The sequence below is a fragment of the Macrotis lagotis genome, chromosome X (assembly GCF_037893015.1).
Source record: "Macrotis lagotis isolate mMagLag1 chromosome X, bilby.v1.9.chrom.fasta, whole genome shotgun sequence".
Taxonomy (NCBI): Eukaryota; Metazoa; Chordata; class Mammalia; order Peramelemorphia; family Peramelidae; genus Macrotis; species Macrotis lagotis.
The window spans coordinates 283832077-283848785 of record NC_133666.1 but is presented as its reverse complement, the minus strand read 5'-3'; the positions used below and the strand labels follow the sequence as shown (position 1 = coordinate 283848785).

At 36.7% G+C, this 16709-nt stretch overlaps 1 protein-coding gene across 4 annotated transcripts in view; it reads right to left on the bottom strand.

Annotated features, from left to right (window-relative positions):
• Positions 1-16709, bottom strand: part of DAB2 (DAB adaptor protein 2) — a 64132-nt gene that overhangs the window by 22088 nt on the left and 25335 nt on the right. For all 4 annotated transcript variants that reach the window (XM_074206120.1, XM_074206118.1, XM_074206122.1 and 1 more), the window contains exons 2-6: positions 6433-6623; positions 4908-5047; positions 4181-4279; positions 3216-3347; positions 788-871 (exon numbers count right to left, since the gene is read on the bottom strand). In XM_074206120.1, the coding sequence (XP_074062221.1) occupies positions 788-871; positions 3216-3347; positions 4181-4279; positions 4908-5047; positions 6433-6523 (546 nt within the window). In that variant the 5' untranslated portion in view covers positions 6524-6623. The remainder of the gene's footprint in view (positions 1-787; positions 872-3215; positions 3348-4180; positions 4280-4907; positions 5048-6432; positions 6624-16709) is intronic.

The window sequence follows — 16709 nt, the reverse complement described above, 5'->3', positions numbered from 1 at the left end:
GGAGTCAGGAGTACCTGGGTTCAAATCTGGTCTCAGACACTTAATAATTACCTAGCTGTGTGGCCTTGGGCAAGCCACTTAACCCCCTTTGCCTTGCAAAAACCTGAAAAAAAAATCCCATGCAGTTTGGCAAAATTGCACAGGCTAGCAAAGTTTATTTGGCTCCTTAGAAGAACAGGTAATACTTATGAGGCTCTCTAAAATCATTATGGACTGAGTACTAGTTCATAGGACTTTTTAAATTTTTTTTAGTTTTTCAAGGCAATGGGGTTAAGTGGCTTGCCCAAGGCCACACAGCTAGGTAATTACCAAGTATCTGAGGCCAGATTTGAACCCAGATACTCCTGACTCCAGGGCTAGTGCTCTATCCACTGTGCTACCTAGCCACACCATCATAGGACACTTGAATACATGAAATGATTCCACTCAAGATTCAGAAGAGTTAATCTATGTAAAAGAAGAAGAAGAGAAGAAATCTGGAAAAAGAGAACTGCCTATGGGTTCTCCAGTCTAGAAGGGGAAAAAAATTTAGTGTTCTACACTACAGATTAGAATATATTTACTGAATTTAACCTAAGGCTTAAAGTCAACCTAGAAGTTGTGTCTCCCTCAGCAGATGATTAAAATGGTACTGTGGTCTATGGCTATCTTGATCAAAAGCTGAAGTCAAGATATTTCAGTGATAAGCAATATATTCAGATTCAACAATACAAATACAAATGTATCTTAGAAAATCCAACTCATCAAGTTAGCTAGTCCTGCCACCCTGTCATACTCTAGTACTTGCCTTTTTCTTGTCTTCTTCTTCCTTTTTCTTGACATTATAGATGACTTGGAAAAGATCTTTAAGATCAACAACTAATGGTTCTGCCTAAAAAGAAATAAAAAAATTAGTTATTCCTAGAATACTACTTTCCCCCTTCCATCTTGTTAATATTACAGATTAATGCCATTTTCTTCTTTCATCCCAAAACTTTTCCCATTAATGGGAGAAGACTGAACTTGAATAGATAAATTGGATTCATTCAGGTAATGTGAACTGTCTCTCCTGAAATTCTGCTAGGCAATCTCATTGTATTGTGGGATTTTTAAAAGCTATGGCCAGTGGCACACAAGCCTTGGCAGGCCTTGCCAAGCTGGAAGGACTTTGAGAATTGGCCTAGTGACAGATGGCATGTTTGCTATCTAAGAATCAGTCTTGTTTGGTACAGACTCATCACTCAAATGTTGGCCAGAAGGTTATTAAATATTTTGGCCACTAGCAGCTCATAAAGACAATCAGCAATACTAAGGAATAAAGGAATTGAAATCAGCATTAGCAGAAGGATGAATCACACTTATCAAACAATAGATCTTTTCAATAAGTTGGGTGGGGATAGAGATTGAACTTTTGATTTTATTGGCATCCAGAAATTCCAGCTTCAGTATACTCCCTCTAACAATGCAGGTTAGCACCTTTGCTCCAACTTAGAAAGATGCTTAGAATTCTGAAAAGTAACTCCTCCAGGATCATATAGCAAGCATATTTCAGAGGCAGAATTTGACTCATATTTTCTGGGATTCATGGTCAGTGCTTTATCCATTACACCATTCTACTAGAGCAGGGATGGGGAACCTCAGGTCTGCAGGCCACATTGTTGTGGCATTACCAAGGCAACCACAGGTGGGACTCAAAATTCAAGAAATCTAACAGCTTTTTAGGGGTGAATTAATAAAATGTTTGATTGAATAGAGCCTGGAATTAACCTCATTATATTATAACTTCCTGCTCTATTTTACAGGTGAGGAAATTGAACCTTAGGGAGGTTGATCTTCCTAGTGTCATACAGCTAAGCAAGTACCTAAGTTAAAATTTGAACCCAGATCTTCTTGACTCCATTATTCATGTTAGAGAATTGACAAGATATTTTTCTATCACTATCCAAAGCATTCTAATTGATTTTAGGTCTTTCTTGTACATTGTCATCTTCAGATATACATACAAATGTATACATACAGGCATATATGCATATATTATGCATAGATCTACATAGCTATCTACATGACAATCATTGTAGCTGTATAGGTATCATTCTCTCTAAATAGTTATTATTCTAGAATTCAGAGAGGATGAATTCCTATGGAGACTGCTCTATCATGCCTATCAATGGGTCATCAATGAATAGATTTTAAAGTATAACTGCTTCAAAAGAAGAAGATATTCTAGATACCTTTTTTAGTCTTAGCACATTCAATTGCTTTAGCACAGCTCCCAGCTGGGTAACAAGTATATTTGTGCATTGTAGTCTGCCAAGAAGCATTTTATCAGACACAAATTACTTCTAGAAATGCCAAGAAAGCTCATTCAAACTGAGCTGTACTTCACTGTTCTTTTTTCTCTTCTATCCAGATTCTGAATTCTATTTAAAATGGTTTTTTAAAAAAACTATGTTGATAGCTTCAATATTCTGATTGATGGAAGTAACCAGTTGTGTTTAGAATGCTGACTTAAGCATAGCTCTCCCCTCTGGTGGTCTTATAGATATGGAATAAGGCATATGCTATCATAGCTGGCAAATGTATAGATTTGTTTTCTTTAGTTTTGCTTCTTTATTATAGAAGGGAGGGGAGTAGAGAGAATGGAAGAGAGATCATTGAAAAGTGACAGCAATTTTAAAAATAAAAACCATCACTGAAAGAAAATAGTCTAAATGAAAAAGAAAGAAGGAATTCATATGCTTAGATCCTCCTAAAAGGAATACAGGCTTTGACTTTTGCTTCTTAAATTTGAAATCTGAGAAAAATGATAAGGATCATGAGCTGAGCATGTTCTTGGACCAAAAAGGTCCAACAAAATCCCACTAACTAGAAATTCATTTGTACAATTTATTTTTACTTGGTTGTCAATGACTGCTTGAAGACACACTTAGATCCCTCCTCCCCTGCCACCTTCTATCTGCCACATTCTGAATTGTTTATATTTACTTTAGAGGAAGGCAAAGGAGAGAATGAAATAGAGTCAGATGCTATCTTGACCTCATCTACTTGTCTATGTATCTGTAGCTAAATGTGGAACTTCATGGAATTATTGAAAAGAAATGTGTGTGTGTGTGTGTGTGTGTGTGTGTGTGTGTGTGTGTGTATGATGTATAAAATCCCTTTTATTTTAATTTCAATTCCCCCTCCTCTTTCTCCATATATTGCCCATCAAAACCCCTGGGCCCTAGAGTTCTTACCTGTTGTCCAGTTTTTATGGCAAAAAACTGATGTTGTCCTTCTCCTCCACACACATAACCAAAAGCCCTATTGTCTGTCACATCTCGGGCAATGAAAGAGATCTTGTTTACAGGATGTTCGTGCTCGATCACCTGTGACAAAGTTATAACTTGTTTCTGGAAAACCACAAAGTCCATTTACCAGCCAGTACTACTAGCACCTCTTGCTTTTACTGACATTAGACAAGCCTCTTCAAGGAGCTAGAATTTGAGGGAAGAAAAAATATTGGCCTCCTGTTGACTGCTAAAGCCACATTTTCCCTTGCAGGGCAAGTAGTAAAAAATCTCAGTGGAAACAATGCATCTTCTGTTAAAAGTATTTTTCACTCTGCAAAGGCTTTTTTTTTGATGCTATAATATAAACACCAAATGAAGGAAAGATTAGAGATCCAGAAGTTTTTGAAGGGAATAGCTAAGGAAAAAAGTAGGACTACATAGTCTCTTGGCTAAAATAAAACCTAAAGTTGAGTTGAAGGACGATGGAGAGGTTCAAAAGGTAATATAAGGTTTTGTTGAGAAGAAAACCATGAATTGTAGTTTAGAGAGAAGCTCCCAACCTTCATAGGAATAGTTACTTCCTCTCCTCTGCCATCCAATCCTTTAATGTTTGTTTAAAGGGATGTTCTTATTTAGATACTATTCCTGAGTTTCATATAATGAGAGAATCATCTAAAATGGTCAGGTTGGTTTAACAACATTTCATGAAGTTGGAGATTTTGCACACAAATGGATTTTTTTTAACTTCTTCACTCTCCTCTCTTTCTACTTAAAAAAAAATCAACATCTTCCAGGACAATATCATATTTCTTCTATAGAGTCTGAGGTGGATGGAAGGATGCTTACTCACTCAAGTTTCCGGGGCCTCAAAACCAGCTAGTAACATCAAGGACAGTCATAAACCAAGCTCATTGTTGTTGGATTCTTACCCCAGTTTTCTCATCAATTATTTTAATTCCAGAGAGAGAAATGTTCAACCAGATCTTCTGTTTGTGCTGTCCTTGAGACCGAGCAGCTACGGACATTCCCTAGAAGTCAGTGGTTGGGAAAGAAGAGGGATTTAATGCTGAATGTCATGTTAAGGTGAGCTTTAATATTCAAATTGGGTCATTGTCCATATAAAAGTTGTAGCTAAGAAGTAATTAAGCATTTGAAAAGGAAGTGGAGGAGGTGGTGAAAACTAGACATGGTATAATTAACCACCCCAGAAAGATTAATATCTTAAAAGAACTTCTAGTTTTAACAGCCAAAATAATCACAAATGACTTTCCTCAAAGATAGAAAATAACAACTTTGTTATATTATTGTTTGCTATCCCTTTCATCTTCATACCATCTTCTTTTTTCTTAATTTTATTTATTTAAGGCAATGGGGTTAAGTGACTTGCCCAAGGTCACATAGCTAAACAATTAGTAAACATCTGAGGTCAGATTTGAACTTAGGTCCTCCTGACTTCAGGGCCGATGCTCTATCTACTGCACCACCTAACCCCCCTTCATACCATCTTCTTGCTCTGCTGCTACTGGAACTTCTGCCCTTGAGGTTACCCTGTCCTAATAGGGGAGTGCCCAGATCTACATCCCAACCAAGTTCCTACTATGCCACTGCACAGTGATCTCAAGCCCTTCCCCTGTATCACAGAGGTCAAGTCTTTACCTTTAACTTCATCATAGAGTCTTGACACATTTTATCCCCTCTTGCATCTGGCACATCATCAATGCCAATTAGTTTGGCCTTGTATTTTACTCCATCACCTTTGAACCTGGCCAAGAGATACTCATCTGTCTTTTCTGTTCCTAGAGAAGAAAAAAAATCAAAGCTTAAAGTTAAAAATGCAACCTTAAAGTAAAAGAGCTATGAAGTATTTGACACCAACCTCAGGAATGAACATGCTTCAGAACATCTACAAGGTTTTGGAATATTTATGGCTACTCTTGCCTCTTGGTTACACAAGGATTAATCCAGTTAATTGGGGAAGTCTGCTATTTAGTTTTCTTCCACCTCTAACTGCCTTTTGACAATATATTCAGGAACACTATTCAGAAAATGGAGGCAAAGGGTAGTGTGAAGAAGGAATACTTTGAATTAGTTCCACATCCCTAAAAATGTATGATAAAGATATTAATTAGTAGTAGCCTAGAACAGAAGATTTTATACAGTTCTAAATGTTTTGTATTTCTAAAACAACTCTCTCCCTTTATACCTTGTCCACAGGAATCTAAAGACCTTTTTGGGACTTGAGGATCTCATTACTCAGCTAATCTAGATTGATGTAATGGTGTTCCCCAGAAAGTATTTTTTACGAAGCTTAAAATACTATTCCAGACCTATGGCAATATTATTTTGCCATAAAAATGACGAATGAGAGAATCAGAGAAATCTGGAAAGACATTTACAAGCTAACATAGAGCAAAGCATGCAGAACTGTAATTGCAAATGCCATAGTAATGCAAATAAACCCACCACAAAAAGGCAGCTGCTCAGAAGTTGGAGTCTTTGAATAGAAAGAGATGTAGATTCACATTGACTTCTCACCTTTCTCTCTTTCCTATCCACTATTTAGAAAAACAAATTCTAACTCCTTTCATGAGGAAAGATTACATTTTTTCCATTGTCAGGTAAAGGAATCTCAAGGTCTTAAAAAATATCAGTTGCTAATGAATCCAAATCAGATGATTATGAATTCCTGACCTGGCAAATATTTACTATAATGGTCTTCTTTTCTTGGTTTCCTGGTTGTGGATATTGGAGTGGAGTGAGGAGAAAAGATATAGAGAGAGGGAAATCAAGAGATGTAACGAACACAGAGATATAAATTTTAAAATCCCATCCTATTAGTTTTGGAAAACTGAGAAAGACTTATTATAAAACTTCATGGTGGCCTCCAAATGACATATACTTCTTCTGATAATATTTTCTCTAGCCATTGCTTTTCTGGCCACTTCTCAGTTGTAAGAAAAAAGTATTATTTCCTCTATTATTTTCCATTAAATTTAGACATTCTTCCTCAAATTTTCTCAGACATTTAAGTTAATCTTATTGAGGATTCAGCCAAAGTACCTCCTCTTACTGGCTCAGCTTTTCCTTGGTATCAGAATTTCCTTATTAATAAAATAACAAATTCACAAAAATATAATCTTTTTCTTTTTTCAAAATCTTAGGTCAGGAAGATCCTCTGTACCTTTCTTTTTTTCTTTCTTTGATGTAGATTTGGGGGTTGCCTGTTGTTCAGGCTGACCATTGGCCATGTTGGTTTCTACTTCAGCAGACATTTTGAGGAAGCTGGCTGGGAACCCTGGCTCCAGGAGATGTTTAGAGGTCCCAGGAGGATTCACACTTGGGGAATCTCAGATGGACATAATCCAAGATGATCTATAAAACAGAAATCAGAGGCATATACCCACATAAATAATCTTCCCAAGACATAAGAATAATTAGCATATATTAAGTCCTAAAGAGTCCTCATGTCTTCCTTATGACAGTCCTGATATTTGAGAGATACTTTTTCCATGTAAGTTATTCAGTTGTTTCAGTTGTATCCAACTCTATGTGACCAGATTTGGGGTTTTCTTGGTAGAAATATTGCCATTTCCTTCTCCAGCTCATTTACAGAAGATGAACTGAGGAAACAGGGTTAAATGACTTGCCTAGGGACACACAGCTATTTGAATGTCTGAGGCTGAATTTGAACTCAGAAAGATAAATCTTGACTCCAGGCCCAGTATTCACTGTATCACCTAGCAACCCTAAGCTGCCCTCAATGATTAGTTAGATATTTTTGGTTTAAAATTTGGTTAAAGGCAATTTGTGTAAAATAACCACTAAGAAAAATCCTACCCCCTATTCATTGTAGATTACAGTTTTTTTCAAAGGACTGAGTACTGGTCAGAGATTGATTTTACAAATTTCTATCAATGCTAAATAGGACTAATATTTCAACTCACTTCAAGCTGTAAGTCCCTGTGTATATACAAGATACTGTTTTAGGTAATAGTAATACAAAGATAAAACAGCCCCCCCTTTATATAGTTTATGACCAATTTCATGGGGGGGGGAGGGGATGAATAGGACTTGTGTGCAAATGATGCAGGTCAGAATAGAGTTAGAGGTATAGGAAAGATCTAAAGGGATCAAAAAGCATTTAGGAATCATTTGATGGGGGAGAAAAGAGGAATAAGTTTATAGAAAAAGAATTTATCCATGATGGACATTAAAGAAAGAAGTTCAGCAAGAAGAGATAGTAGAGGAATGACTTCTAGACATGGGCCAGCCTATATAAATTCATGGAGGTAATAAATTACAGAATGCAATGATAAATGACTACTACTCTGATTTGTCCTTAGAATACAAGAAAAGTGTGGTATGCATCAAGGCCAGAAAGGCATATTAGAACTAGATTTTAGCTCCTACTGAAATACAGGCCAAGTCATTGACATATTATTCAGTAAGCGATGAGGAACCAGTGGTGTTTAATTTTTTTTCCTTTAAAAAACAGGATAATGATAAATAATGATAAAAACAGGATAATATTGGAAAAACAAATTCTAACTCCTTTCATGAGGAAAGATTACATTTCTCCATTGTCAGGTAATGGAATCTCAAGGTCTTAATACATTATCAATAGATAATGAATCCAGATCAGATGATTATGAATTCCTGACCTGGCAAATATTTACTTTAGATGTCAGATCTAATGAATAGTAGAACAAAGGAGATCACTTAATAGACTACTTATTTAAAGTTGTTTAGCACAATAGAAAGAATATTTGCTGTGGAGTCAAAGGGAGAGATAGGAACTGGGATGAGATGGGGGAGGGGATATCCTTGATGTAGGGAATGCTTAGAGGTGGGAAATTCCTTCAGCCAATGCAAATAGGGACCTTCTCTGCAATTTATGGTCTTTGAGAACTGAGAAGTTAAGTGACCTGCCTAGATTGATAGAAGCAATAGATGTCAAGGGAGGGACTTGAACTCTAAGAGAAAGAGAGAATCACAAGCCTCAATATAGTTGAATTGAGTGATTAATGAAGAAACCAAACAAATTTTATTAACTATTCAATTAGTTTAGTGTTTTAGATGAAAGACACCAAAAAGTATTTAATGGAGGAATATGACAACACTTGTCTTTTTTTAAAAGTCTGTTACTTAGGGGCAGCTAGGTGGCACAGTGGATAAAGCACTGGCCTTGGAGTCAGGAGTACTTAATAATTGCCTAGCTGTATGACCTTGGACAAGTCACTTAACCCCATTGCCTTGCAAAAATAAACAAAGAGTCTACTCCTTTGGTCCACTGGATAGAGTACTGGTCTTGGAGTCAGGAGTACCTGAGTTCAAATTCATCTTCAGATACTTAATACTTACTTACCTCTGTGATCTTAGGTACTTAACTTCATTGCCTTAACAAAGAAACAAAGGAAAAAAGAATCTGTAACTTTATATTTAAGGATTTGGATAGAGGATATATATATATATATATATATAATTGTGAAAAATGTTAGATGGCAGTCACTGAATTCTTAGAGTTGGAAGAAACCTTATAAGTCATTTCTTCCTACCCAGACCTCAAAAATCTTGTCTTCTATTATTATTATTATCATTACCAGCAAGTGGGCATCAAGACTTTGCTTTTAAACCAGAAAAACAGGCAACTAAGCACTATATTATCTCAGAAGAAGGCCTAGACTGTTTTGGGTTAGTTCTAAATTTTATTCAGTTTTCCCAGCAGCCAGCAATTAGAAAAAATAATGATAATAGAATTAAGCAAGTTAATAATTGTGCACTGCTATTTGTTCATGAGTTTAGTAATTAAACAGTTTAAGGAGGCTAAACATTTATAATTTATTAATATCTTTGTAGCATTATCTAAAAAGCAACACTGATACATTTTGCAACAAAGTCTCTGCTCTAATAGCTTCAATTGTGGGGGATAAAAAGAGAAAAAGTAAAAATCTAGGTTACCTACTTTTCCTACACTACAGTATCTGAATCATTGCCAAAAGCATCTCTTATTTTATAACAAATGAAAAGGGAAATATTATAGTCAAAAGACACTACTAATTGTTAAATCTAGGAAGACTATCTTTGGGTTCAAGAAAGTCTCCTCCAAAACAAACCAGAACTCAATTCCCTCTCTCAGAGGCTCCCACATACATATTATATATAGGCATATGTATATATTTATATGTATGGATGTATATGTGTACATACACACACACACAAGTTCACTTACATATGGAGGGGACAAAAACCATGTAAGGCTGTAGGGGAGGGGAGGAGAGAGAGGAGGAGAGCAAGAGAGAGACCCATTTTTGAACCAGTAGCACTTTTTAACATAAATGAGTTTAAGGCCATCCAACCACTATGCATCTTGCTCCCTCTCCAAAAATTCTCCCTCAGAAAAAGATAACTTTCAAATTGGAAACTATGCCAACTACTGAACAGGGCCATTAAGATTTTACCCAAGGAGCAATGAAGGTAGATTTCTTCCCTGTGGCAATCTCTTTCAAAAGGGAAGGGCAAGAAATTCCAGGTCCCTATTAATTGGTCTCAGGATAAGGAACAGGTTGGGACAAGATTCCCTGGAGTGATGTTATTCAAAACCAGGGAGCAGTAGTGGAGAAAGTAAGGCTGGTGACTTAGCATAGCACCTCCTCACTCAAATCCAGCTCATGTGCTTGTCATGGCATCACCTCCCTGATGTTATGGTCTTCTTTGAGAAAGGACTAAATTGCTCAATCAATAGGCTTGGGGATTGGGGGTGGGGGTGGGTAGGGAGGGTGGGGATGAAGCATGAATTCAGATAAGAGATCATGCCTGGAGAGGCGACCAAAAAAAAAAAGTACAAAAGAGATGTTTTGAGTTAGAATGTTATTTGCCCCATCCTGATGATATGAGAGAAGAGAATAAATTCTGACAGAAACACTAAGGATTATTTCTCTCTCATCTCCAATAGGTCAGAGTTCTAAGTCTAAGGAAGAGATAGAGTAAGAAGTTATTATATATTCCTAACTCAGTACATTATAACTGAAAGTAGGCACAGAACTTTTCATTTATCAGGTGATTCTTCTGTCCAGCATTGTCCAAGGCATTACCAACTGTTTTGCCAAAAAAAAAAAAGAACCAACATCAAGAGGTCAGGGATGACAAATCAATAACTAGAAGTCACACCAAAGTGTTACTGTCTGCTGTTTGGACTTTTTTTCTTAATTCAGAGCCAATTAAAATGAACATACTAAGTTCTAAGATAAAGCAAATCACTTCTCTCACTAAAGGACTGAACATTTTGAAATGGTTATTTTTTCCCCAAATTATGAAACTGTCACTTTTCTGCCCATTTACTTAGGCACTCAATTTCTCTGAAATTAAGAATGATGTTTGTTTGTTGGGGATGGAGTTAAAAGTTAATTGAATTAGGTTCTAGAAGACCTTGTCCAACTGGGACATTATCCCTTGGATAGAAACTTGGAACTTCCCCTTTCTAAGTGTCTCCAACCACATCACTTGTTAGAAGTTCAGAAGTCATTGGCTTCCCCTTTTGAAATAGAGCACAGGAGAGTATTAAATTAGTATTTACACTGATAGGAATTTAGCTCCTGTCACAGGTTTGTGCCTGATCATACTGTGAATGGTTGCTACATGTTAAAACTACAATTCAGGGTGAAGGTAGGTTATTATTGGTAGTCTAGCACTGGCTTAATCAAATGGTACTGACACAGTCTGGATTAATTTAGATGCATAGCTATTGCCTTCCTGGACATCAGTGACTAGGGTTATAGATCTAGATCTGAAAGGGAACTCATAGGTAATCTGAGTGAGGCCTGTGGGGCCCAATTCCCTCATTTTAGAGATATGGAAATTGAGGTTCAGTGAAGATAACTTGCTGAAGGTCACATAGTGGCAGAGTGAGAATCCAAGTGGAATCCTCAGAATCCAACTCTAGAAAATTCCACTCATTATGCACTTAACATCATTCTGAGGATCAATGGCAATTAAGTCTGAAGCAATGTGGTAGATTGAGTGACATTTGCCTTCCGAATATTAAAAAGCATCAGGGGTAGAAACTCAAACCAGCTATATCTTTCTACTGCCTCATACTATTTTTCTCCCCCCGCCCAGGTTCAAATATTAATCAGTTGAGCAAACAAAAATCACTCAGAGAATTTATTTCAAGAATATTAACAGGATATTTCTGAGCTCAGTTAAGGTCAGTTATCTAACTCATTAACAACTCTAATCTTAATTATAGGGGATTGGTAAAGGCTAAGTAGAGTCCAAACCAAAATATTTTTTTAATGGATGGATGTTAAACATTACAACTCTAACCTTCTCCATCATAGAACAAGTATTAAAATCAAGTACTGGACTAGGGGGAGAAGAAGACTACCCACTAAGAAATACGTGAGGTTTTGTTCTTGGCTATTTCTGTAGTTACTTTTCTTTTCTGGCCTTCCATTTTGTTACATATAAAAATCAAAGGATGAAGGATTCCTCTAGTTCTAAAGGTGTTTGAGATTCTGGGACTAACTAGGGTAGTAATGAAGAAGAGGTGGAAAGAGGTTGAAGGGAAGACAAATCACAGGGAAAAGGTTTTACAATGCTGATGAGAGGTATAAATTAAAATTATAATTAAAGTACAATTAATGGTAGCATTGTTCAACCTTAATAATAATAAATTACCATTTAGATAGCATTTGGGAGGACTAGGTGGAACCATAGTGCAGAGTTTGGGGCCTGGATTCAGGAAGACTCACCTTCCTGAGTTCAAATCTGACCTCAGACACTTACTAGCTAGGTGACACTGGACAAGTCATTTAACCCTTTTTGCCTCATTTCCCCATCTGTAAAATGAGCTAGAGAAGAAAATGGTGAACACCCCAATAGCTCTGCCAAGAAAACCCAAATGGGGTCACAAAGAATCAGACACAATCAAAAGTGATTGAACAACAATGTGTGTGTATATATATATATATATATATATATACATATATATATATGTATATATATCATTTGCTAACAATCAGTCACTGTGCCAGGTGTTTTATAATTATCATTTTATTTGGTCCTCACAAGAACCCGGGAGGTAGGTGCTACTATAATCTCCATTTTACAGATGAAGAAACTGAGGCAAGCAGCATTTAAGTGACTTATCCAAAGTCACACAGCTTAGTAAGTGTTCAAGCCTGGATTGGAACTTAGGTTTTCTTGACTCCAAGTCCAACACCACCCAAAATGGTTGCTAAAGGTTTCCTTGAAAAGGAGGTTTTTTTGCTTTTTTGAAGTCTTAGGATAGCATCCTAATGACTGTTGCAGGATGAGGTAACCATCCCCTGTTTCTTATTTACCTGTATTTGATGAGCTGTTTCTCTTAGCTACAGTAACCCCATTGACTTTCAAATGCCAGCTATTTGGCTGACTCCTCAAGGAAGGACCAAATAAAATAGAGGCAGGCCAAAGAAAACAAGAGTTAGGAACATTATAAAAAGTGGAATAAACATCTTTGCTAGAATGTCCAGTACTTTGTCCTTTTTATAGTATGTGCTTTCCTTTTCCCTTGGTACTTTGTGCCTGTTTTAGCTGAAGTGATGGATTAATGTAAAATATTAACTTCTAAGCAAAACTGTGGAAGCCAAGAACCAGCCTTTATCACCATCTTCAGAGTCTCCAGTTGGGAATAAGAAGTTGCCAGAGACGCTGCAAAATCAGAGTTATTTTGTTTCTGACACTGGAGCCAATACTTTCCTCCTGTAACTGGTCAAATTCCTATCCCATTAGAAAGAATTAGAAAGTTCCACTCTTCCTGCAAATGCCACGTCTAGGGAGCAGGAAGATTAATACAGCCAATAGTTCATTTGGGGGAACTTGTGCATATTTACAAACATACAAGGGAATAGGTTACAGTCAATTTTCTCCCAGTTAACATTCTTTGCCTAGCTGTGGGGCCCTAATATCTAGAGAAATATGTTTGTAAGCCAGGATGCTAAATTCTGCCTTCATAGGAAGCATGTGTCATTTATATTTAACTCTCCAAGGCAGGGAATGTTTCATTTACTTTACTGAACATTTATAAGAGGAAGAGATGCTACCATCTCTAGGGCCAAATCAGATGGGATCTTCAAATTATAAACAAACACAGGTTTAGCTTGTGAAGAATATTAGTTTTAGTGAGCAATTGATAAATATTAAAATGAGCAATTGCTAAGTGTTAATATAGAGAAAAAGAAGGGGGAAAATAATTCTTCCTCTAATTAAAAATGATGGGATAAGTTGATTCATCATTAAATGCTCAATATCCTAGTTGAAAGACAACAGCTTTTAGGGCAATATTTATTCCATTTCAATCAAGACAAACTAGTAATTGACTGAATCAACCTGTTGGTCTTCAGAGAATCCATGTAGAAATGAGAAGTTGCCAGATCTGGTCTCTAGTTTGGCCTGATCCAAATGAGGAAGATGGACCTCCTCTAAATCTTCTTCAGAGCTTTAATCTTTCCCAATCTTTAAAACAATTTGAAAGATCAGAGAATCCCAAATTGGATGGGAATTTATAGATTATGAATTGCAGATGAAAGGACTGAAGTCAAATGATTTTACCTCAGGACGCAACTACTTAGTGACAAAGCTAGGACTAGATTCCAAGGGAATAGGAAATAGTGGAACCATCTTAAGTTTCCAGAGACTGTTCATTAGAAGCCTCTGATTGGTTAGCTTCCTTGAGAACCAAGGACATGGTTCTTGCAGGGAGAAATGAATTTCCTGTGTAAAACTATCTTTTGGCAAATGGAAACAGCAGACAGAAATTAATGGAGAGACACAGAGAGGGATAGGAGAAAGAGAAACAGACAAAGAGACAGACATAGAGACACAGAGACAGACACAGATTAGAGAGAGTTAGAGACTCCACCCACCCCTAGCCCTGCCAGCTTTATAATTTTACCTAGTCCAAATAGAAACTTTGGAAAGTTACTTAATAGCAAATGGTATTCTTGGTACACATTGAATGGTACCAATCAGCCCATTAAAAAGGATGTTGCTGCCCAGAAAACAGCATTTGGCTGGGTCAGTGATACTCCTTGGAGATCAAAGAATTTAACTTTGTTTCGGTACACTCCCTCCTAATCAGTGCTTAAATTTTTGGAGACTTTCTTCTCAGGCACATGTTAGAAGTTTGAGTTCTTCCTTTGGCAATTTAGGTCCTCTTGGCTCACTGTGAGTGAGTGACCCCACCCTTGATTTTTAAGTAAAAGCTTCCAGTAAGGCTGTCTCTTCAAAGAGCCCTAGGGAAGAATATGTACTGCCAGAGACCTAGGCCTTGCTGTTCATTTTTCCATGCACAAATGGCCTCTAAAGAATTACTGCAAGGGGTAGGTTAAATAATAGAGAGCAGAAACACTTGAGGGTACCTTGATCTTAGGGCCTCATGGCCTTATTTTGTGGAATAAAACTAGAGGGCATCTGAGTTTCCCAGGGAAAATCTTCCTATGCTGGGAACATGAACAAAAAGCGAGTGCCCTTGAGAGCTAGTCTTTTCACTGTCAGTGCTTTATAGACATCAGTCAGACTAAAGACTCACTGTATTAAGTACTGATACAAAGGGTAAGGAGGAATGAAGAAGAAACCATGGTTATTTCCTTTAAAAGTTGCTTATCATTTATTTATTTGGTTAGAAAATGAGACAAGACTAAGACTATTATACCATTGCAAAAAATATATGCAGAAGCATAGATCTAAAGAGGAAATTAGGGAACAGGATTGGTAGGGTTAAATGAATTGTCTAAGGTCACACTAGTAAGTAAAAAATCAGAGATGAGATGTGAAAGCCAAGTTCTAGGATTCTAGGGATTCAGGTGTCTCCTTCCCCATTCTCCTTTCAGGTGTCTATGCTATGTTTTAAATTCTTTAAAAATTGTAGGAGATGTATTAAAAAGCTAATAAATCATTTGGTGGAAAGAATGGCTTCTATGCCTATGTAGGATCCTGGTGGTATTCATACCTTAATCATTCAAGCAGTCAAGAAACATTTCTTAAATACTTAGTATGTATCAGGCATTGCGTGTTAGGCATAAAAGAAAGTCAAAAGACAGTTTGTACCCTCTCAAAGGGTGAACTTTCTAATGGAGGAAAGTGCACGTAAATTATCAAGATACTATACAGTATATATGACATTGAGTTTCTTGGCTAAAATACTGTAGTGTTTTGCTATTTTACAGATAAGGAAACTGAAGCAAATAAGGTTAAGTTACTTGTAAGTGTATGAGGTTGGATTTAAACTCAAAAAGATGACTACAGGTTCAGCACCCTATCTACTGTGCCACATGGGTACCCTAATGGTAAAACTCCAGCACTGATTAAATTCTGTAACTCCCAGGCGGTTCCTTTCAAGTAAATATTTAACAAATGACTCTCAGAGGAGGAAAAAATGTATGTGTGACACATTAATTTTATCTGTAATATTAACATCTCCATCTTCAGGAAACAAAATGAGAAATTCAGCCCAGATTTGTGGTATTTGCCTTAATTATTGTTTCGTAGAGCTGGTTTCAGCCCATCCTTTCTTCCAGTTGACATGTTAGAACAGTTAAACCCAAGCACCTAAATACTAACTCAGTAGATGAAATTGGGGACCATTTACATTTGCCAGGTCAAAAGGACATCAATACATCATCCAAAACTCTAGTTTCTTGTGGAAAAGTTAATAATGGGGTTGCAGAGTCTACAAAGATAAGCGATACCTACCTATCTAGCATACTGATCGAGTCTGATTTGTAAAACTTTTTTTTGAAAAAAGCCTGAAGAACTTTCTTATCTTCATTACTGTCAGAGATTATGAAGTAAGTGGGAAGGGGGGGGGTCATCTGTGCATTAGAATTCCAAAACATCCAGACTTAAGAAATTTCTCCCACCCCAGCATGAAACAATCTGGAAGTGTAAGGTAATGACTACATTAAATGTGCAACATATACTCTTTGAGTATTTGGGTCTAAGGACACAATGGGACATTCAGATCAATTCCTGCATGGCCTGGCCTATAGTGATAATTGTGCACATTAATCTCAAAAATAATTACTGAATATTGCTCACATTCTCTCTACCTTAGTGCCAGTGCAGTGGTGTAATCTTGAAAAACATTATATTCATCTGAAGAGATCAAGAAAGTACCTTTTTTAGAAGCATCTGTATTTGAAATAATGATTGGTTATATATTGAGAATTAAATACACTACAATGTGGCATCAGTGTCTAGAAGAAAACCTGAACCAAAATAATTTTTTTGAGGCAGGTGAAATTAATTTCATCCAAACACAAGCAATATTTTCAACACTGTTTTTGTCATTATTTTAAACTCAGTGGAGTTAATGTCTCAACAGGGGTTCAAGGCAATATTACTTGCCCGAGACTGGTCTGTACAGAGGCCTTGTGACCTGGTGGATAAAATGCTGCATTTGTTAGTAGGTTGAGAGGA